Here is a 24,487-nt window from a genome sequence, read left to right on the forward strand (position 1 = left end):
ACTCATCTGTTGAGGGCTATGGACAAAACGACAGAGAAAATGAACCAAGCAAGTAAAGAGTAGCCAACGATCCTTGTTGGCCCTACATCTTCAGGTTCCTGTATTGAGACACGAACAAGAAAGTGAATTCACCTGAGAAGTCTATATTACGAAAGTGAAGTTAACACTACTGATTGCAAAATATACCGGGCACACCAAAAATTGCAATTTCTCTGAAGAAATCGGGCATTGTTTTGATTATAAATTAACATCATGACACAAACTCGAGTCTCAGAACCGCACAGATTTGCACGGAACAACACCACTGTCAGAAGAATGTTGGAGAAGAAAGATTCGAGAGACGGAAAAAAGAAAAAGAGATTGAGGGAGGACTACGTGAATCTTCTGAAGCATTCCAATTTGCATACTCGGGGAAGTACACAGGATTGCACAAAGCAGAGTTGGAACCGTTAAAAGATGTGACAACAAAAAGATAAATAAAATAGAAGCAAAATGTATGTTGTAATCTGGTACGTATAAGCATAAGATGGGAGTTTCTGAGGGTAAAATCTCAATTTTCTTAAACCAAAGGGTAAACACCACATAAAGCAGTAAACTGCTTCGAATATTCATACGACTCAACTAAAAAAAGCAGCTTTAAAGCAAGCAGCAAACATACGTGGACATTTCCATAATGTTCGAAAACAATAGCGTTGTATAAGAAGTTTTGTGCCCTTCCTATAATGAGAATCCATAAAACAAGCCAGGACGCAGGTTCCACGATTCTCAAGGAAACAAAAAGAAAGAAAGCAGTACAATCTGAACCCAACCAAACCCGATATGAAACAGATTTGACCTGAACCCGATCTATTTAACGAACGAATAGGGTTTAGGCTGAAACATAGACGAGAATCAACTAAACCTGACTCAAAATAGGTTCAACCTGAACGCGATCTATTTAATGAGCAATTGTGTTTGGACCGATAATATAGAATATAATGAATAAAAAAAAGAATATAATCATATTTCAATAATACCCAATTGTAGTTGCATAGACCTTAGGTGTCTGATGTTGTGCGCAGCAGAACCAAAAAATTACAAACGAGATCAAAACAAGTACCACAGCAGGCAAGACACCAAATTTACATGGTTTGACAATGTGCCTACGTCCACGGGGCAAGAAGGGGATAGATCTCACTAATAGAGAGGGAGTGTACAAATAGAGATTACAATCACTCAATAATCTCACAAACAAATCACTCTTGATTTTTCCTCTACTCTCAATCTCTCTCACAAAATTGCCCAATTAAGAAACCCTAATCACTCTCTTAGTCACTCTTATTTTCTCAAGCTTCCTTTCTAAATCTCAAGTAGACTCAGAAGGCCTGATGGATGATTATGAAGTGAGAGGAGAGGGGGGATTTATAGCCTCCACCCCCCTCTCCCTTTCATGCACGTTGTCTGCAACTCCCCCTTTTGTCAAACAACGCTACACCAGCTCCCCTCTCTCTTCAATTTTGTCAAAACATGCGGCTCCCTGATAGCCTCCATATTTGACCAATAATCTCCACATCGGTGAAGTTTTCCAATAAAACTGAGCCGACACCAATACCAACCAAACGTCCCACTTGTTGCGTCCAGTACGAAGTGGAAGCAATCCACGACAACGGACTCAATCTACAATAAGTCGGGAATCCAAATGAGAACTCGAACGAACTCCACCATGTCGATATCAACTCATCAAACTGGTTGCATCAAACTGACTGCCTACGTATCTTCTTGCCCAAGGAATCAAGTCTCACGTAGTTTATCCAAATGGTCTCCAAAGGCCATTAACAACGAAGAATGTTTAATAACTCTAAACAATGACCAAATTTTACTCCTGTGATAACTTTGGTCAACATATCTGCCGGATTGTCCTTTGTGTGGATCTTCTCCAATTTAACATCTCCATTATCCAAGACGTCTCGAACAAAGTGGAATCTGATATCAATGTGCTTTGTTCGTGCATGATATACCTGGCTCTTTGCTAAATAGATAGTTGACATGTTATTCCTCTGTAGTAGAGCTGACATGTTATTCCTCTGTAGTAGAGAGAGTCGATATAGACTGAAGTATACATCTCCAACAAACTGATGCTCCTGTCAATGTAAACACATATCCTGAAGTAGACTGGCGCTTGTCAAGATCCCCTGCATAATCTGAATCCACATAACCAATACAATCTCGCTCATTCTTCTCATCCTTCTGAAAAACCAATCCAACATCCACGGTGCCTTTAACATACTGTAGAATCTACTTCACGGCATCTCAATAACCCTTTCCGGGATCGTACATGTACCTCGATACCATGCTCACGACCTGTGATAAATCTGGCCTCGTACATACTATCGCATACATCAAACTACCAACTGCATTGGCATATGGAACCTTCGACATGTATTCTATGTCCTCAACTGAAACATGTGACATATTAGCTGAAAGCTTAAAATGGGGCGCTAATGGAGTATCACCACCTTGGCATTGCCATCAAAACTGAATTTCTTTAGCATCTTCTGTAAGTAGCTCCTCAGCGTCAACTTCAACCTTCTCTTTTCTCTGTCTCTCTCAATCTCCATACCCAATATCTTCTTTGCTTTTCCAAGATCCTTCATCTCAAATTCGGATGACAGTTACTTTTTTAATTTTCTAAAAGCTGAAGTATTCCTGAAAGCAATGAGCATATCGTCAACATATAACAATAAATAAATATACTCACCATTCTGTAGCTTGTGCATATAAGCACACGGGTCATATGAGCTTCTTGTGTACTCTTGTCTGATCATAAAACTGTCAAATCTCTTGTACCATTACCGCGGTGATTGCTTCAATCCATAAAGAGACTTCTTCAGTTTGCATACTAAATCATCCTTTCCTACAACTTTAAATCTCATAGGTTGTGTCATATAGATCTCCTCTTCTAGGTCTCCATGTAGAAAGTCTGTCTTCACATCCATCTGGACCAAATCCAAATCCAGCTGTGCCACCAAAGCTAATAGTATCCTTATCGATGAATATTTCATGACCGATAAGAATACTTCATTATAATCTATGTCCTCAAGCTGGGCATACCCTTTGGCCACCAATCTAGCTTTGTATCGAATGTCTCTATTAGAAAATCCTTTTTTCTTTGCATATACCCACTTGCATCTAATAGTCTTCTTATCCTTTGGTAGCTTTGCAAGTTCCCAAGTGTCGTTCTTCTGAAGAGAGTGCATCTCCTCCTTCATAGCTTCCCTCTACCTGATTGAATCAGAACTTGACTCTACTTCCTTATATGTAGAAAAAACCAAATCATTAATGACCTTTACTAATAAAGCATATGCAATCATCACATCATTATATCTAGCTGGCCGACGAATAACCCTTCTTTGTCTATTAGCTGCAATCGACTCCTGAATATGACCCTGTTCCTGAGTCCCAACATTCACTGTATCCTCCACCTGCCCATCTGTTATCATGTCTCCTCCTAGTGTCACCTATGTAGGAGCCTCAATGGATACAATATCATTTGAAGTGTGCGGAGTCACATCATTCTCCACCTCCTGTGATATCCCGCTAGTCTGGCCTTCCTCCACCTGCTGAGGAATCTGAGACTTCATCATGTAAGCCTCATCAAACGTAACATTCCTACTAATAATCATCTTCTTATCTTGTGGATCCCACAATTTGAAGCATTTGACTTCATCTCTAAAGCCCACAAAGACTGCTTTCCTCGCCCTCAGATTTAATTTCCCATCATTCACATGATAGTAAGCTAGACACCCAAAAATCCGAATCAAATCATAATCATTAGCTACAAAACCATATCATACCTCCATAGGAGTCTTCCCATGTATCGCAGTGCATGGTAACCTATTCACGAGATGGCTCGCATAAACCAATGTCTCGGTCCAAAAGAATCTAGCCAATCTACTTTGTGAGAGCATACATCGCACCTTTTTCAGTAAGGTACGGTTTAATCTCTCGGCCACCTCGTTTTGTTACGGTATCTCCCTAACAGTGAAGTGTCGCCTAATACCGTGATCCCGACAAAACTACAGAAACGGATCTCTTGTACTCACCACCATTATCCGAACAGAGTACCTTCACCTTTCTACCTGTCTATAGCTCCACTTTCTTCTTCCACTCTACAAATATATCCAGGACCTCATATTTATACTTCATGATATATACTCAATTTCTTCTGGAATAATCATTAATGAAAGTGATAAAATAATTGGCCCCACCAAGAGATGTATTCTTGGAGGGACTCCAAACATCTGTATGAACGTAATCTAAAATACCTTGGGTGTTATGAATTGTGGTGCCGAATTTTACCTTCGTCTTCTTCCTAAGTATGCAATGTTCACACAACTCCATCTTACAGGTCTTTGCACCTTTCAGCAGCCCCTGTTTCACACAGCTCCATTATTGGTCAAATATGGAGGCTTTCAGGGAGCCGCATGTTTTGACAAAATTGAAGAGAGAGGGGAGCTGGTGCAGCCTTGTTTAACAAAGGGGGGAGCTGCAGACAACGTGCGTGAAAGGGAGGGGGATGGAGGTTATAAATCCCCCCTCTCCTCTCACTTCATAATCATTCATCAGAGCTTCTGAGTCTACTTGAGATTTAGAAAGGAAGCTTGAGAAAACAGGAGTGATTAAGAGAGTGATTAGGGTTTCTTAATTGGGCAAATTTGTGAAAGAGATTGAGAGTAGAGGAAAAATCAAGAGTGATTTGTTTGTGAGATTATTGAGTGATTGTAATCTTTATTTGTACTCTCCCTCTCTATTAGTGAGATCTATCCCCTCATTGCCTCGTGGACGTAGGCACATTGCCAAACCACGTAAATTTGGTGTCTTGCCTGTTGTGGTACTTGTTTTGATTTCGTTTGTGATTTTTTGGTTCCGCTACGCACAACATTTGATAGTATGCTAGTAACTATAATAGACATATATACCTCTGGTGGTGGAGATCCTGTTGGTGTTTGCGTTATGTCAACTTCAAAAGGCCACATATATCTATCTGGCATGTCACTTCTGGCCAAACTCCAATCATATAATCTTCTTTCATCTTCAGACGATAGAATTTCATAAGATTCCTATGAATGAAAAAGTAAATAAGGAGCGCTAAACATGAGAATACTCTTAAGAAAAGAAAAGCAGCTCAAGACAAACCTTAAGAAGTTCCAGCTGTTCGCTGACTTCCTCTCCATCCGAATCCTGGCTCCTCAATTCTTCACACTTCTTTTCATAAGCGGATGAAACCTGATGTGCATGTCAAGCCACTCAGATGGTATTAAACTCTGTTGATGAGAGCAATAGTAGTGAAAAGGGAGGAAAAGGGAGGAAAAGGGAAAAACAACTTTTTCTAAGCTTTGATGCTTAAAAAAGTAAAATAAATGAAATAGAAGTAAATGAAATCATGCAGAAAATACTTCAGGGAGAACATGACTTTGAACAATTTCCATTTACTTCCGAACTTTGGTCCTTAGGAACTTGTCTGACTTGGAATTCGAATTTCCACGTCAAAAACACAAAAATATTCTTGTTTGTGCATGCATTTTAATCGAATGTACAAGCATGAACACCCCGTCACAGTCCAAATTTTAATCTAAAAGAAAAAGCAGCATATCAGAACTCCACTAAACAAATAAATACAACTAAACTATATAACCAGTGTTCTACAACCCCCAATATCTAATGCAACAACATATACAATATAACGAGCTTGAAAATTATCCACTATGATTAATATCTATTTATATCTTTTTGATGAGAAAGCCTTATCCAATATAATGAGCTTGAAAATTATCAATTCTTTCCACCTCTCTCTTGAAATGTATGCAGCATTTATTTAGATTCTCCTCCATTAAAGGAAATCAAATTTATACTCAAAACTGTTAGATTCGCCTTCTCGTTCTCCCTTGCATAATAATCTATACTAACATAAAAAAAGGATTTGAGTGTTGAAACTTATAATTCTCTTTTTGCCTCCTCAAATTTTGATAAATTCCAACTATGCCGTTATCTCTAATTATTCTTTTATTAAATAAATATAACCTCTTATTAATTATGCGCATCCTCAGCTTCCTAAATAATTATAATTATCAATAATATTATAACTATTAATTATTTAAATAAAAAACTTATAAAATAAGTATACATGATTATTAGTACTAACCAATTAAATTATTATAATAAATATTTATGAATTATAATAAAATAATTAAAATAATAGTATAATTGAATAATATATTACTAAATACTATTAAGAATTATACTATAATTCAATGAACAATAAAATAAATAGAATAAATTTTGAATCGCATAAATAGTGTAATTATTTTAATAATATCACATAAATTATGAATTACACTATTTATTTAGTATTATATTATTAAAAAATTAAATAAATAATTTAATAGTATTTTTAGAGTATTTTCTCAAAGATTATTACATGATACTGAATAATCTATACTTGGTAACGATTGAAACTAACCTTTTTAAAAAAAAATTCAATATTAATAATAGCACTATTAATTGTTAATAATAGTATAGTAAAAATTTATAAATATTTATAGTACTAAATTATTTAAGAGCATAATTAAAATTTTAAATTAGATAAATATTTGATAGTATATAAACATTATAATTATTTTAATAGGATTACTTGAACTAAGAATTATAATATTAAATAAGATAAATTACGCTAAACCCTAATGAACTTTCAGCCCCCAACATATTTTAGATAAATTACACCAAACCCCCATGAACTAAGAAATTATAGACATTATAACCATGAACTAAGAATTATAGACATTATAACATATAAACATTTTAGATAAATTACACCGAACCCTCAATATCTTTTAGATAAATATTTTATAGTATATAAACACTATAATTATTTTAATAGTATTACTTAAACTGAATATTATAATATTAAATAAGGTAAATTATAGATAACCCCCATGAACGTTTGAAATGACATGAAAGCCCTTATAACTTTTGTAGAAAGCTCTTAATATCTTTTAGGAACATTAGAAAAATGCTAGCAAGATTAATACAACTTAGTTAATTTAGAATGAAGTTAAGAACTTTTAAGTTAGAGGGACATATTCAAAAAAACTTATAGAATTGACAGTTTTATTTAATAACAATTTTAGATTTGAGGACTTATTTAAAAAAAAGATTAACATTGGGCAATCGTTATAAGAAAAATATTCAATTACAATTACTACACAATAATAATTAATCCATACATTTCTTTTTAAAAAATCTTATTATACAGTTTTATTTATTAACACATGGTTTTATTATTCAATAAAAATTTTAAAACTAAAAACATATACGTTCACGTGCAAAGCGCATGCATATACTAGTATATTGAAATCTCTATTCTCTTTGTCCTTACTCCTAACATCTGGCCCTTCATCTTGCCTCTTGTTCTTATCTTTTCTCTATGGGAGCCGCGTCAACACCAACGCTCTCATATCTCATCTTTCCCCCATTTACCATTCTCCTTCTCAAATTATTATTACCATTGTCACCTCCATTTGTTTTTTTAAATTTAATAGGACTGAAACTTTGTTCCTCTGTTCAAAAAGTTCTTCATCTAAAACTAGCAAACACTTAAGAATTATGATTGTCCACAATTTTAGACCATGCAAACCAAATCACTTTCTATTATATTGTTGTCTAAGAGCATCATTTTTTACTTTTCATTTTGATAAGCATATTGTTCGATTGTTATTATTATTGTTATTAGGCTCCTAAGCCTTATTATTTGTAAATGATCTAACAACATCATGCATATTAGTATATTTAGTCCCTCTTATTAAAATAACGCTTTAGTACTCATCTGTTCAACAAATAAAAATTAACTAAGTTCATTTGTTGATTACAGGTATAATGGCCTAAACTGCATTTTTTTGTCACAGGGCTACGAGAGTTGAATGTTCATCTTCCTAGATTTGTGTTAAGTATATCTAACTTACATGCAAATTTTTTTCTCGCTAATATTCAATACTATGCAACAAACCATGTCGGAGATATATAAAGAACACCCAGACAAAGGATGCCAAGATCATAAATCCATTATGGTGCAAGACATCTTAGATTTTTTTATAATAAACTAAACAAGTTTGGAACAATTCTAGAAATAAGGACTTATCATTGAGCATATTTCAAATATCCCTCTCTTACGTGCGCTACTAAATTGCTTTTTTATAGAGATAAGACGTTAACTTGGATTACTGACATCAATTTGATCGAAAAGGCATGAAGCTAAATGTTTCAAACGAGCAAAGTGAACTAGCTTTTTTCTATGATCATTTGTGAAGTTAGGCTCTTGACACCATCTACACTAATTATTGGCTAACGACAAGGCTTAATGAGGAGATATTGGATTTAAATCCTCTTTAATTAGATAGTAATTGGAGAGGGTCCAATTCTTTAAATCTTTAACGTCCATTTCAATTTTAATGGGTGAGATAGTGTCACGTGAGATTTTCACCATCACAAAATAGTGGTTTTTATTGGTGATTTTCAAGACAATGACGGTTTTTAATATATCTGAAAACCTTACGAGGCATCATCTCACCAATTAAAATTGTAATGGATGTAAATGATTAGCGTAATTGGACCCTTTCTAATTACCACCTAAGTAGATAGGATCCAGATCCAAAGATATTTAGATGTTCAATGTAGAAGGTGTTAGTAAAATTATGAATGAATATATATGACATGTATTTGAACGCATTTTAGGATCCATGCTATTTAGATGTGCATTGAAATTATAACTATTTATGCTTTCCTATTGTATAGTTATTCAATGTGTTATTACTTTTTTTTTGACCCAAATTCTTTTTACCTAAAAAATATCTCAAAGTTTCCATTAAATTTAGCAGTAATACTCAGAACTTTGACAAATAGTAACTTTAATACTGTAAAAGTTAACAAAATTAAGTTTTAAGGAATCAAAGCTTAATTTTCTTGAACTCACGGTATGTATTGGGCGAAAAAGCTTTGACGGTATCAAAGTGATTTTTTCAAATTTTGGTATTCTATATGAAAAGGGATGTTGTTTGTACTTAAATCCCAAAGTTTTATTCTTAACTATGATATCCTGAAATTTGTTTTGCAAAAAAAAACATGAAGTTCAAAGAAATTAATTTTGACACATTAAAGTTAAAAAAACTTTAATACCCAAACTTGAACTTAAAAAAATTGTTATAGTTTGGAGGTATTAAAGTCAAATTTTAATCGAGGTATGATCAATGAAAGTAGAATTTGTTGAACTTTGGGTGACAAAAGAATAATTCAGGGATGCTAAAGTTATTTTTCAATTAAAGTTTGGTTATTAAACTTAAATTGTGTTGAACTTTTGGGTAATTTTTGGCAAAAGATAAATGGGGTTATCAAAGTTAAATTTTAAGTACAGTTGGGTATCAAAGTTGAAATTTGTTGAATTTTCGCGTATTTTTTGGCAAAAGAAAACTGTGGGTATGAAAGTTAAAATGAGTTAAACCTAGGGTTATTTTTGGCCAAAAAAATTTTGGGTATCAAAGTTAAAAAAGGAGTAAACTTTGACTATTGGCATGCAAACAACCCAGTAAAAACCTTTGGGTATCAAATTAAAAAATGGGTTAAACTTTATGGCATTTTGGTTGGAAAAAAATACTTTCGGTTGTCAAAGTTAAAACAATGAGTAAATTTTGGGCTATTCAAGTACAATGGGGTATGTTTTCGTTAAAATGAGGTATAATTTGGCCTACTTAAGTTCAAATTGGAGTGAACTTTGGGCTATTTAAATGCAAATAAACCTTAATTAAATTGATACTTTTCCTATAGCTAATTGTTCATATTAATTTCAACTCATAAGGATAATGAGCTTAAATTTGCATAATACAAAATATTATCGTCATGAAAATTTCCCTTTTTTTTGCCCTTCTTTATGACAAGCTTTCATCTTACAAGATTTTTTATGTAGTGTTTTCATATTGACACCATGCTGTTGGTATTTTTTTAACTAAAACTTTCACCAATTTCTACCTCAGTCTTTACATCTAATACATTTAAAAGATTACTTTTTTCCTTCTCTTTGTCATCATAATGTTTTTATTGCTTTTATTATCAAAACTCAGTCCTAAAGTTATCTTTTCGACTTAAAACAGGGAGATCGATCGTTGTCAAAATATAACTCTGACCATGAAGATTAAGAACGGAAGCTAACATTTAAAACATTTAAGTATAATCTAAAATGCTTGGTTTACATTATTCAGAATTTCACTTTTGTTGAAACCATCAGTAAGCCAAATAGTTTTCTCAAGATGTACATATTGGTGTTTTGAATCCGCAGGCTTTGATCAGTTTATCAACATATTGACAAAGGGAGAGCTGAAGTTGGGAGAAGTGTCAATCAATTGTAGTCGCACAATCAGCAACAACAACAAGAATAATGATTGATTAGGAAGGGATGATTCACATGATCGGAGTTTGATTTGAGATTGGAGTTCGAAAGATATACATATATATAATACATACATACATACACACATACATACATACATACATACATACATATAACTACATAGACACATACATATATACTTTTTTTGAAGAATGAAATGAGAGATGTGGATATTTTGATTCTTTTATTTGATCAAATGCTTGCTAAAGAGCTATGTTACCCAGGTACTTCTATAATGAAGCTGTACCCGAACCGGACACGTACACTACACGTACCCGATACTTTTCCATACCCAAACTTTATGGACACTTCTTGAATATATGCATGCATTTATTACAACATGTACTCAATTATACGATATATGTGTTAATTAAAACACTTTTCAAACACTTCTTGGACGTACAGCTTAACTTACACTTCACATCCATATCTTGAAACTAGTTAGATATTGGTCCGGTTCATTTCAGTCCATACCAAAGTTCAAAACTATATAGTTAAAGGGTCGTTTGGATGTCTAGTAAAAAAAATGAGTAGTTTCCAATTTATGATAATAAATATGATAAAAAAACTTAAAAACGTGATCAGAATTTTGATTCTGATGACACATGAAGCGGAAAAAAAGATCTCATGTACATTATTAATTATATATATATGTATATGTGTGTGTGTGTGTGTATGTATATGTGTGTGTGTATAGCTGTGTCCACGTACCCTACATTTTACAGTTTTGTCGTGTCCCGCACCCGCACCCATATAAGCACCCGTACCTGTTTCCATGCAACTTAGGTAAAAAGTAACTTTTGTTTATGTTGTTGGTTGAATTCTTCATTTGATTGATTTGGATAATAGTTATGATTATTACGTGTTTGTTTGTTCTGACAAAAAGGAATCAGAACAATTACTTGTAGTACAAAAAAATTTAAAAAATCATGAAATTTCTAAAATTTTAGAAAAATTATTGCACGGGTTTGAAACTAGTTTTAATCTAAAGGAAAAAGCAGCATGTTAGAACTACAGTGAACATATAAATAAAATTCACCCGTATAACCAGCGTACTACAACCCCAAATATCTAATGCAACAACATATACAATTAATCCACACATTAAAAACTAAAAATTCATGTGCATCATGTCACTCATTTTATTTGACCAATATTTTTAAATAAATGGCAAGAATCTGTTGATACATAGATGGTTAGTTACTTGTCTGAATCATATTTCTGAAAATGAAAACTTGCTTTTATCTTACCCTTAATCCAAAAGTCTCATTCATGATAATGAATGATCATAAGCAGCAATATCAACTATCCAAAGATTTCTAATTGATGCGAACTATTCTTAAAAAATTAGTAAGGTCATATAGAACGTAGTATGTTATCATTCTGCAAATTCTATAAACGCTTTAGATTCTAATTTTCTGAGCTTTTCTCAATCTATCTCTACTTCAACATCTCATCTCGTAAAACCCTTTTTGATATCTTAGATGAATAGGGTTCCCACAGAGATAAAGGAGCGAAATTTATAGATCAAATACAACAATTTTATAGCTACAAGAAGAAATTTACCCAACTAAAGAACCCAAAAAATAAAAAACATAAAGATCTGATACCTGATCATAAGAGCAGTTCCTCGGGAGCCCTAGCCTCCCATAGTGATCAACGCTCGTGATCGCTGCAAAAAATCCCGATTCAATGAGTGAAAGGAAATTAGGGATAAGTACAAAGGATTTGGGAGTAATTACCAACGCCTCGAAGGGCTTTTTGGACATTTTCTACGGAGATCAGAGACGAGGAGGACCGTTTTGGAGTCTCCACGACGGTCTCCTCCTCCGCCGGGGCGGTTTCCTGAGCAGCCTCGGAGGAGCACCGGACTCGAAAGGTAAAATGCTTCGCCGGTAAATGAGAATGAGAGGGAGAGGGGCGGCTGCTCAGGAGGCGAACGGGCGGTGACGCGAACCCTACCGTCGCCATTGGGAAATTTGCTTTATTTTTGACATTTTTTTCATGTTTTTTTTTTGTGAAATATAAAAAACAGATATGAGATCTGTGGAGTCTGTTGAGATAAGGCGGGTTGTAGGGGTAAATTTCGTAAGACCCCCCAAATTTGGGGTGATTTGCACAAAGCCCCTTAAACTGTGAAGAGTTTGAATAGGCGGTTGTGATTAATAATTATAAATCTAGTTTTCATCTTAAGAATCTCTCTAAATCTTTAAGTCAGTCGAAGCCTTGGATGACGACGCTAAACCTCTTTTCGAGCTCGTGCTTCACCTCACGGCGATCGCACCTCGATAGCGCTTCCTATCGCACTCTTGTCCGCATCTTCTCCCTTTGTGGCGGAGGATCCCTAGATTCATCAAACCCTAACCCTAATATCGATGGAAACCCTAACTCAGCAGCAGAAGAGTTCGTGCGTCAGCCGAGCACTAAGAAAGATTCGGTTCCTCGAGAATCAGGCGATGGTAATTGTCAATTGGCTGAAGAATCTGGGGATGGCAAGAGGAGGAATGACGAGGGGGGAGGAATTGAGAAAGGTACGGCATTTGCTAATACCAACTTAGAAATTTATAATGCTGTGAAACAATTTGAGTTCGATGATGACGAATTCGTTGATCTGGACTTGCTTGAAGGTGTCATGAACGATTGTGCAAAACTCTTTGATGCGCCGGAGCAAGACGAGTTTGATGCTTCAGGGAATAAAAAATTTGAGAATTTTGAGAAGACTGCAATTGTTGAAACCCAGGATGGGAGTTTTGGATTTAAGAAACAAGAAAAACTAGGAATAGAACGAGAAAAAGACGTTAGTTCTCAGGAAGTAGAGGATCCTGATGAATGTTTTAATGGGGAAAGTGTTGAGAGAAAGAGGGAAATAGGCGAAGGAACACAACCAGAAGCACGGACCACTGCTGATCCTCTAATCGAATGTTTTGGGGTAAGACACGTTAATGCTGATGAGATCAATGATGAAGATTTCGAGGAAGGCGAAATCCCTAATGATTTTGAGAAGCCTAATGAATCGGTGGACTTGATGCATGAACCTGCACCTTACGAGGATAAGAAGCTAGAAGAGGGGTCAGTATGTGAGGGTTTTGATAAAAATCAAAGTTTGAGTTATACAATGCCTACTTTTTCTGCGCTGAATCTTACTGAGGGGCATTATGATCAGGGGCTTAATGCATTTGGTGATAATAACTGTTTGGAACCTGAACACAAGAAAAGCTTCAGGTATACAGATGATGATGTCAAGCAGAGAGCCGGTGTTCCTGATACATTAGTTTTGTCTACAAACAAGGAAAAAGAAAATCCATCCAGGGCTGAGGTAGTGCTGCAAGTTTTCTTAATTGTATTTTTTTTTTGGCCTCCTCTATTGGAAGAATGTCCTTCCGTTGTTTGATCCTTGCTGTTACATAGCAAGATATTACAAGCTTTATCATTTTATGATGTAGCCTCGGTAGTTGGTCCTATGAGATAATGAGTAATTCACACACACCCACTCCCCTATACATACATATATACCTCTCTATATATACACGCGTGCGCGCACACGCACACACACACACACACATATATACATATACATTTGCATCATTATATGTAGTTTAATAAGGGATAGCACTTTGGATTACTGTGGTTCATGGTTGAACTCCAGTAATGTGTTGATAAGTTTGACTGGAGAAGTAACAACCTGAAGCTGAAGGCAGAGCTTTTTTGGTTGGTAGACAAACTATCAGAGACTGAAGTGTCTTGTGATCATGTCATATTTTCCCTATCTCACCCCATTTTAATCTCTAAAAAACTGGTCATGTTGGTAGCTGATATTCTGGACAAATTAGATTCAAACCAGAGTACTATAGTCTATAGATGTCAGAACAAAGTGATAGGTTCATCATTATGTCTATCAGAAAGTGAGATGCTGCTGCATGCTGACATGAAACTTGCAACTGTCTGAATGTCTAAGGTCACAACATCAACATTTTGGTCATTTCTCTGGTATTTCAGATAACATAAGATGCCTAATTTCTTCTCTTAATAAGTTTATTGAAATGTTGGTGCCCATATAAGTTGAGTTCTATTCATAGAGCAAAGTTATTTTGGATATGGATGTTCACATGACCCTGGTGAAAGATTGTATCTTCTCACATGTTTGGCTTTTTGGATTAGCATTAAGCCTACTTATTTAGCATTTTACCTAAGATAAACTAGATGGGCTTTGCTGGATTAGCATTAAGCCTACTTATTTAGCATTTTACCTAAGATAAACTAGATGGGCTTTGCTGGTATGTGACCCTTATGTAGTTTGGGTTTTATTTAGCATTTTACCTAAGATAAACTAGATGGGCTTTGCTGGTATGTGACCCTTATGTAGTTTGGGTTTTATACATGGCTCAGTCTTCTTTTTGCTTGTGGAAGCCTGCAATGACTAAGATGAAAAGGCTGTATATTTCCACAGTTATATTTTATTTTCTATTATACTTTCACTTTACAGGAGATTCAAACCAAATATAGGGTTGTTTCATTTTCAGTGGGGTTTCTCCTCTTGCATTTAATGCACTTTTCTGGATTTTATTTGTTCTGTCTTTGTCCTCCATGTACTTAACGTTTAGTGATTTTCATCGGCTGCAGGTTGCTGAAGTTCAGTTCAAGAAAAAACGTCCTGTCCTGACTGAGGAAAGAAAAGTTACAAAAAAGGTTCACATTCTTCCTTGTGTTTTCCTAATTATCTTTGCTATATATTCTGCAATTTCTGTTGACTTAAGGCTTGGGATCAATTAACCTTGTACTTGTTTCTGATTATTATGTTTCGTTATAATGCAATTATTTGAAGATTTGAATGTTACTCCTGAGCTTATGTTTGGTTTTGCAGAAATCCAAGAGAAGGAAAAGAGCACAGAAAGAAAGAGAACAAGGTGTCAAGAGATTGAAATTGCTACCAGTAGTGAAACCAAAAGAAGTGAAATATTGCAACTTCTATCTCGCGGGGAGATGCCAGCAGGTTGTTTCTTATTATCTTTTCTGTTTCTTTCCATGATTAGATGGAGTTTAAACCCCGTTGGGGTTACAAACCTGAAAGCTTCATGCTTTGTATATGGATATTTCTTGCCAACCAGAAAGCTCCATGCTTTTTATTTTGATATTTGTTGGAAGTTTCTTTGCATGATGCAAACTTATTTAACAAATGTTTGTTGGGTTTACGAACCTTGGTAAAAGATGTTTAGGGTGCACAAGTTCAATTGATTTGTTGCTATTAGTATTCATTGAATACTGAAAATTTGGCACTTATCTAGCATTTTATGTTGTCATGTCTGTCAATTTTAATTGCACATCATTACAGCTGGTGCACTCATTTGGATCACCAAACCAATTTCATAGTCTATTCTGGGAGATAAGCATAATAATTAACAGTGACAGTCCAATATATCATTCTTTTAGAATTCTCCAGAAAGTTGTCATTGCCCCTGCATTAAGGAGTCAGTAAAATGTTGAAATCAAGACTTCTACTCAAGAGTATTTTTTGGCTTTTTCCCTTGAAATTATAATGCCCTTTGTACCATATGTATATCTGTACCTTCTAAAGAAATTTGCATTATTATATCTCCTATTTTATGAAGAACCACTTCATTAGCAACAGTGTATACATCAATTGCCTTCTGCTTGAAGACAAGACTAGTTGTTACTAACCTTTCACTATGTATTTGGTATTTTATCATCTAAAGCTTGGTGCTTGTCAAATCACGTCTGCGTCTGCCATACCATGGTTTTAACTCTGTCAAACTTTCTTACTGTCATCCTTAGTTAACTGGAATTCTCCAATCATTATTGTTTCTTTTGGCAATGAACTCAATCATAGTCATTATTTCAAAATTAAGAACATATAACCATCTTTTTTTGTCTTGATCATGGAAAGGTGTAACCCTTTAAATTACTATGGGATTATAATACTTGTCTTGTGTCTATGAAATACAAATTTTAGGTTGTATAAACTATAGCAATTGGAATTGAACACTTGCGTTTGAGATACTACCCAGACTTGTAATTCGCATTTATTCTGATGTCTATAATATTTCTCTAGTTTTAAGTGTTTTATTACTAGTAAATATTGAGAACATGATAGTGTGAAGTTGATTGAATCTGTATTCTATTTTGTTGTCAATTTTCTGTGACTAGAAAGCTGGCTTTAGGGTTTAGTTTTGATCCTTTAGCATCTGTTGTTTCAAAGGTCTTATTGAAGTCTGCCCCGAACTACCTATCTCCCTTCCTACATGCATAGGACTGCCTTCCTTTTTCTTTTTGAGGATATTGGTCTCATCTTTGCTCTGGTAGCGATTACAGAATGTTGTTCTGGCTCAAGTGGTGAGATTGGTACACCTCTATGTGCTGCAATCAGAAGTTACTCTTGAGGTCATGCTACAACCACCAATCTTCCTGTGACCACATGTAAATTTTGATATCTTCCATTTATTTCACTAAGCAGGTGGTTTTCTAGGCTCTTGAAGATATAATATCGTAGGAATCTATTGTATCTTCGAAGTTGCATGCATGTTTGAAGTCATGGAGATATACGTGATTAATACACAATCTGGCTTAAGAGTCTTTTATGCACAATAACGAGCATTGCAAGTAGCTCTTAGATTATTTTGCATGAGAGATTAGTGTAATTCCCTATAGCAAAGTTAAGTTGCCTTCCGCTTTCTTTCCAAGACTTCTCCAGAGTCTGGGGCATTTTCCCTAGCTCCCTCGTTGCATGAGTTTAAATTGCATGACGAATAAGATGATTTTCCTTCCGTGTCTTTATCATCATTTAAATGTATGTATCTTTCTTCTGGGAGTCGTCGTACTTGGAATTTCTCACAAATAGTAGATGTTATGTTAGTTTGACAACTAAGTGTAACTCTGGCCAACTCTTACATGGAGCTTCCCACAGTGAATGGCACTCCTATTGTGTTCTGATATGTAAATGCCTGCATAATGATGATGAAAATGAAACTAGGAATGTTTGTCAAAAGTATGCGTGTTGATGACGATTAATATGATGATAAGTCTGGTTTCTTTAAATGTCAAAATAGGTAAGTTGTCCTACAAAGTTGAATGAAGTCCCTTGGTTGTTCTTTGTACGACTTGTTTATCTTCATTCTGTACTTGTGCTTTACCATAGAGCTTATATTATCTGTATTTTGCTTACATTGAAGAAAAATTCTCTTCATTTTAAGTAATTTTGATTTTCGTATGTTTGCCCTGATCTGACTGAAATATATTTTTTTTCTTCTCAGGGAGAAGCGTGCAAATTTTCCCATGATACTACTCCCTTGACAAAATCCCAGGTATGGTATATCATCATAGTTCCACCATGAATTATTTTTGTATGAGGAGGGGTTTTCGAGATATATCCCCTACATTGCTGGTATTTTTAACTTTGCTCCTCATATTATTTTAGTTCTAAATTTACCCCTCAAATTAAACCATCCCTTGATTCATCTCAACTTTCAGATTATCTCCTTGGAGTATTCTATTAAAACAACTAAAATTTTAAAAAATGTCTATTCTATCCTTGATGACATCAATTAAAACTGTTTCAAGTGCTAGAAGCTTATGTTGCTTCTTTCATATTCAAAAGGTTCAGATAAGGCATGCATCATTAGTATCGTGAAATATTAATAAGAAGATGAACTCATCTGTAATATATTTCTTTCATAATTCCCAATTATCCGTCTCTTTCACGGTTTGAATTTTTCAGCAGCATGTAAAATCATGATACTTTTTGTTTACTTGTTCCTAAATGTTATTGACAATTGCAGCCTTGTAAGTACCTGGCAACTGATTCTTGCTTGAAAGGCGATGACTGTCCATTTGACCACGAGCTCTCAAAGTATCCTTGCCATAACTACATGTCCAAAGGCATGTGTATCAGAGGAGAGAGGTGCAATTTTTCACACAAGGTATATGCCGATTCTGCCTGAACCTCCACTTAATAATCTCAATAAGCAAAGCAAAACAAAGAAAGCCAATTTTTTTTTCAAACTACATTTTTCTTAAAAACATCCATTATTCACTTATAAGGAACAATTTTGATTTCAGATGCCGATGACCGAAGGTTCATCTCCAGTATCAGTAAAAGGTAAAGCCGCAGATCCTTCGAGCTTGGTAAGCCAGCCCAAAAGTAGCACAGCTTGGAGCTCACAACTGAATATTAAAAAACTCTCAGCAGGGAACTTGGTGGATAATGCAAAGTTACCTACTCCAATATCTCCTCAATTGATTATGAAAAAACCCTTAACAGAGAACTCGGTAAATAATCTAAAGTTATCGACTACGATATCTCCTCCTCCTCCTGGTATACGATTTGTTTCGTTTGGAAAAGGGCCATCAGAGAGTGGTGGCAATAAGCCGAAGGGCAATTGGCAGCAGCATAAGAAAGAGAAGTTGCTAGCAGCGGCGCATAATATTTTGAGTTCACAGCACAAGTCATTTCCTGCAGCAGCTCAAAGTGGTACGGAAGCAAACACCAATGCTTGTAAAAACAAATCAGATGATGGAAGCCTCCAAACTGAAGTTTCAGAGGCTTCAAAACTTCTTGAGGAGTTTTTGTTTTGTAGTTAGAAATTTATTCGAAAATTAAGAAAATATATTTGAAGGGTTCTGCTCTGAAACGAGTGATAGGCCAAAATACTGTACTTAATCCAAACCAGCCCTTATTGCTTGCGTAAATGTAAAGCTATCCCAAGCTTCTCATATTGCTATTCATTCATTTTCGTGTTCTTTTTCTTTGTTCGTTTTCTCGTTTTCTTTTTTGTTTAGTGTTCAAAGGAATTGATTTAGATTCATCTATACTATCTAGCAAGACTAAGCTTCCTTTGGGTTGCGGAAACACCCTTATAATGGGGAAAAAGGAAGTATGCTCTCACAAAAAAAAAAACTATTAAACTAAATCAGCAGAGATGCCTCCGCTCTAGGAAAAAGAAACAAAAATGTCGTAGAAATTGGAAACAAAAACTAAAGAATCACTCGTTCCCTTGATAATTTGATTACGCGACTCCTCCATGTTTTATGTCATACATGTTGCACGTAACAATAGTTATTTATTTAAAATTTGTAGGTTTGCACGTACATTAAAACTTGTAGGTTTGCAAGTACAAATGCAAGTGCCAAATATTAGAACTTATTTTCTAAATTTTATATTTAAAAAAGGAAAAAAATAGGTAGTCATAAGCTGCATGCTCTGGATGTTCAATTTAAACTAAGTAATAAGGTCAATTTAATTTGTAATTATAAATTTTAATGTTATATTATTTTAGTATTGTTGATGTTATATAATCACAGTTAAACTGATGGTAATTGGGTTGATTAGGGGTTGCTAACTTCTCCGAATATATGGTTTAAAGTTAAGTTGTTCTTCCATGCACGTGTAGCAACTTGTAAGAGGGAAGGGTCTGATTCCCCCGTCGTTCCTCCGACGATCAAATTAGCAAGGCACTTGAGTGAGGGAATATGGCGAACTATAGCAGTTCTTGAGTGCAGTGGAATGAAGAAAAATTACAGAGAAATTGCTTATTTTTGAATTGGGAATAGTTTTTTCTTTTATAGTCATGTAGGAGGGGCATTTTGGTCTCTTTGGGCTGAGTCTGAGATGGTGGCCGAGTCAGCATCGACTTTACAGGTGTTGGCCATGGAGTGGTCACAGAGTGGGCGTGGTCACTTTGGCATTCATGAGATGGGATAGGCATTGTATGAAGCCGGCATGGTCCGACGTGCTATAAATAGTGTCAAGGATGGAGAAATGATGGCGTCTGCCAAGAATTTAATGTGATGTTGACGTGCTGTCAGTAGAGGGTTCAAGGTCGAAGTCGCTTTTTGGCTTGTATCGAGGGGTGTCGAGAAGTACCGCCTGAGTCGGTTCCCGTGAAATGCCGGCTAATTAACTAGTTGAGTAGGCATGTGGCGAGTCGTCTTTGACGAGAGGACCGACAAATACCGCCATTCGAGTCGGCCTAGCAAGATGTCGACTTGACGAGTCGGTTAGATCGGGGCCCTGGCAGTCCTAAGGGTCGAGTTGACTGAATTGGGTATAATGGAGAATAATTGCCTGTTGTTGACAAGGGATCGTAATTTGGCGACTGAAAAACCATAACGATTAAATACTTTGAGGATATTATTTTATGTTTTTGAAAATTTTAATTTTCAAAGATTTATGTTGTAACTGAACATATGCTTTAGTAGCTTTTGTTTATTGTTATATTTGTTAATGTCAGTTATCAAACAGGGGCTTATCTGAGAGTTTGTGGAGTGATTAGGGTCCTCTAACTCCTTCTGATGAATAGTTGTGGGGCTTGCTATTCTTCTCTGCACATGAAAGAGCTCGTAAGAGGACGGAATTGGGTTCTCCGGTTGTTCCTCTGACGATCAAGTCAGTAGATGATCTTGAGTGGAGAAATATAGAATTATCTCGTAGTTAAGTCCAAGAAAAGTAGAGAGAGTTACTTTATGCAGTGTCGCTCCTTTTATAGTGGGTCTGAGGGGCAAGAAGGTAACTTGGGTCGAATCCAGCTCGGTAATTGAGTCGGTAGACATGTGTTACGTGTCGGTTGCTGAAGGAGGTGAATCACCTGATCATTTATCGGGAATGACAATAGGTGCTTGGTGCTGACTAGGTCCGATGAGTCATAAAGAGGCTATGGGGCTAGAGCAATAATGATGTTGTCAGGGTAGTTAATGCGAGAAACAACTTTGTCTTGTTGACTCTTCAGATCTAGGGCCGAGAAACACTGCCTTTTAACTTGATTACGTGAGATGTCGGCAAATGTCGGGCCGGGCCGGGCCAATTCGTATCACGCCTCACTTTTCAAAATATCAGGGAATCGGAACGTGAACAAGCTCGCGACGTATTAGACTGAGAAAATATATACTAGACTTTCTACTCAATCTAATACACTAAGCGTCAAACAATATAAAGCGAAGGCACAGGTCCCCGATCACAGTAGCGAGAATATAATAAACAACTCAGAACAAAATGATACATATCACAAATAAAATATCATCCCAGACATAATATTCGAGTCAACATGTTCTGATACAAAACAATCCAACTGAAATACTGAAAAATATAAAAATACACTGATCAAACAAAAAAGGAAAGTGCTACAAAAGTAAACACGGGCCATCGAACAACTAATGAAAATAACTAAGCTTCGGGTTCTTCTTCTGCTCTGTCTGTAGGGCACTCCTGCTGAGAATACTCTAGCTCTTACCGAACCTGTTCATCATCTAAATCTGACTTACAACCTGAGAGAATAGGAGTACGTCAGCGTGCATGGCACACGGCAATATCTCAAAAGGAAGAATAGAAACGGTCGAACGACCAATACAATAACACATGCAAAAATAATAATGACAATAGAAACGTGCAACTGAAAATCTAACAATCTAGTTGCAATCCACTACTAGAGTATAACAATCAGAAGAATCCATAAATATCCGAGTAACAAGGTCATACAACTAGGTAAAATTAATACTTAAAAATCTACAACACAAGACGTAGTACGTCAAGCGAAATAATCCAAACAAGGAAACCCTCATGTATATACCATATATCTTAAATTGTAGATAATTAAATATTAATCCCGGTCTATGTATGAAAAGAAATATAATTAGTCCACATCTCACCAGAATCCATAATCATCCACGATGATAACCTATATAAGGTGATAATAAAGGAAATTTTTAAATGTAGATATCAAACAAAGCCTACCATAGGACACATAAGTATATTATTCTTATTTTAGATGTTATTTGAATTGGAGAAGAATATTTTTATATATATAATCGGGTCCCCGTAAACCTATCCGGGGGCCACGCCTTCAAGTCAAGTATTGGCCATTTGGCCCATGTATATATAACTCGCGATATTAGGAAAGCGCATGTGCCCGTTTATATACATGTTACATTCTCCGTCCAATTCCCCTTTATAAACCCCTTGTTTGTCAGTTTAATTTAAGTGATCATACATGAAATATTGTGTACTAGCCACGAAGTTACCGTGGAACTTCTGTAAAATTATGAAAATAACCGTGACTCATAACACGTCCAATCAAGAGTGTATCGTCTAGTTAATGCTATAATAGTAATAGTCAAGGAAACCTCATACCAGGATATCGATATCAAGGGAACTCGAAACTCCTCACATCGGAATATCGATGTCGAGTGAGTATAGTCATGCTTTGAAGCACACTTATAAAATCATACTTTTAACAGGAGTCGTCTTCATGTATGTTGGCCTTCTTGTTTTGATGGTGATTTAGCAAACAATTTACATCTAATGTTGTTTGTCTAGTATTTGTGTTTTTATATTTATTCTAGGCAAACAACATGTTGGAGGATGGATGGAATAGAGCTTCAACGATGATATCCAATGGAAGTTGGCGGAATAGTGGTTGAAGCCTATGCAATTCAAGTTGAAGATCCAAGTTCAAGCTTCATCCGCAGAGTGTACCAAGTCAAGCTTATTGAAGATCAAGATTGCTTGGGTAAATTAGTTTAGGGCTTATATTATGTGTGTTAATACTTCAAGCTCAATATCACACACACACGTTTAGTTTGGTTTATCGTCGTTTTGGATTATAAACTTAACGATATTATTTTATATCTTTTATCAAGTTTATAAATCTATTGGAAAGTTTTTAAAACTTTGTTTAAACTCATTTTGTCAAGATCAAGCTTTTACAAGTGCATACTTATGTGATTTTGCAAAATAATGAGATTCCATAATTGGGAAATGTAAATTGGAAAATTCTTTTTTGTAACATGTTCAAAATCACATTTGCAAACATTTCCCAAAGTTTCATCAAGTTTGAAATTGATTTGTTATGTTTAATGGAATTTACAAAATCATGTTTTTGTTCGTGCACATGTTCGTGCATGTTTTACAAAACAGATGAGTTTTTATAAATGAGAAGTGGTATTCAAGAAATTATTTCTTTTAAATGTTTATCTACATGTTTAGAAACTTTCATAAAAATTTTACCATTTTTGGAGTTGATTTACTGTGCCCAATTGATTTTACAAAATCGTGTATGTTAGCAGATTTTTAGAAACTGTATATCTGTGTTCAAACATTTATTTCTCTCAAATGAGAAATGATTTTTCAGAAATTCTTTCTCTAACATATTCTTCTACATGTTTATAACATTTACTCAAATTTTCATAATTTTTAGAATGATTTACTATTTTTAATTGATTTTACAAAACCAGATACGTAAATTTCTAGAATGCTGAATTTAGGGGTATTTTGGTCTTTTCAGCCTATAACGGCTAGTTTTTGATATTTTCGGTTTTTGGGAGTTTGTGGCTGGTTTAAGAGGCTATAAAAAACCCTCAACTTTCATTGTTTCTTATGAATGTTTGAGAGAGTTTTAAAAAGAGTTTTACAAGTTTGTTGAAGGGTTTTTAAGTTTGTTTCAAGAGTTTGTTTGTGAAGAAAATTCCACAAGAGCTTGAGGAGATCATCTATTGAAGTTTGAGCTTCCAACTATTCTCCCTCCACCTCTTGATCTATTGAGAAGTTTTCTAAACTCTTATCTAGCTTTACATTTGCTTAGTTATTTGATTATCTTTCTTTAAAGCTAGTTTTTATATTGAGTTTAGATTTGATTATATTATCTCATTGTTACACACACCCACATTGAGCTTATCGTATTTACATATATATTATAATTGGGGTTGTGAGAGATTGTAACATTGAGTCGAGCTTAATTGAGTCATTTGCTATATTGTGCTTAATTGTTAAATCACTTTGTAATACTCTTGTACACCGAGTGAGGAGTGTGTGGTGAGAGTCGGGGATCGTTCCAAGAGGAGTGGCGTCGGTTGACGAACCTAGGGAGAGGTTGTAACCGAGCACTTGAGGGAGACACGGCTAGGTCCAACCTTGTGAGGGTGTAGAGTGTGATTGCATAGTGTTTGTTGTGTGAGAGTTTTCGGTAAGCTTGTAAACCGAGTGTGTAGAAGTTCCAGCTTTCAAATCGGATTGTG

At 35.2% G+C, this 24,487-nt stretch overlaps 2 protein-coding genes across 2 annotated transcripts; one reads left to right on the forward strand and one right to left on the reverse strand.

The window, feature by feature from the left end:
* On the reverse strand, positions 3-12,498 carry LOC109833516 (NAD(P)H-quinone oxidoreductase subunit U, chloroplastic). Its single transcript, XM_020401218.1, has 5 exons — positions 12,214-12,498; positions 12,082-12,143; positions 5,176-5,265; positions 4,959-5,099; positions 3-98 (listed from the first exon to the last, which is right to left on the reverse strand). Exons 1-5 carry the CDS (start codon positions 12,440-12,442, stop codon positions 3-5), a joined length of 618 nt encoding a protein of 205 aa, XP_020256807.1. The 5' UTR covers positions 12,443-12,498.
* Positions 12,643-19,207, forward strand: LOC109833517 (zinc finger CCCH domain-containing protein 7). The gene is made up of 7 exons (XM_020401219.1): positions 12,643-13,002; positions 13,099-13,787; positions 15,092-15,157; positions 15,333-15,461; positions 17,737-17,787; positions 18,262-18,402; positions 18,542-19,207. The coding sequence occupies exons 1-7, from the start codon at positions 12,702-12,704 to the stop codon at positions 19,061-19,063; spliced, it is 1,899 nt and encodes a 632-aa protein (XP_020256808.1). The 5' UTR covers positions 12,643-12,701; the 3' UTR covers positions 19,064-19,207.

Source organism: Asparagus officinalis, chromosome 3 (genome assembly GCF_001876935.1).
Source record: "Asparagus officinalis chromosome 3, Aspof.V1, whole genome shotgun sequence".
Lineage (NCBI taxonomy): Eukaryota > Viridiplantae > Streptophyta > Magnoliopsida > Asparagales > Asparagaceae > Asparagus > Asparagus officinalis.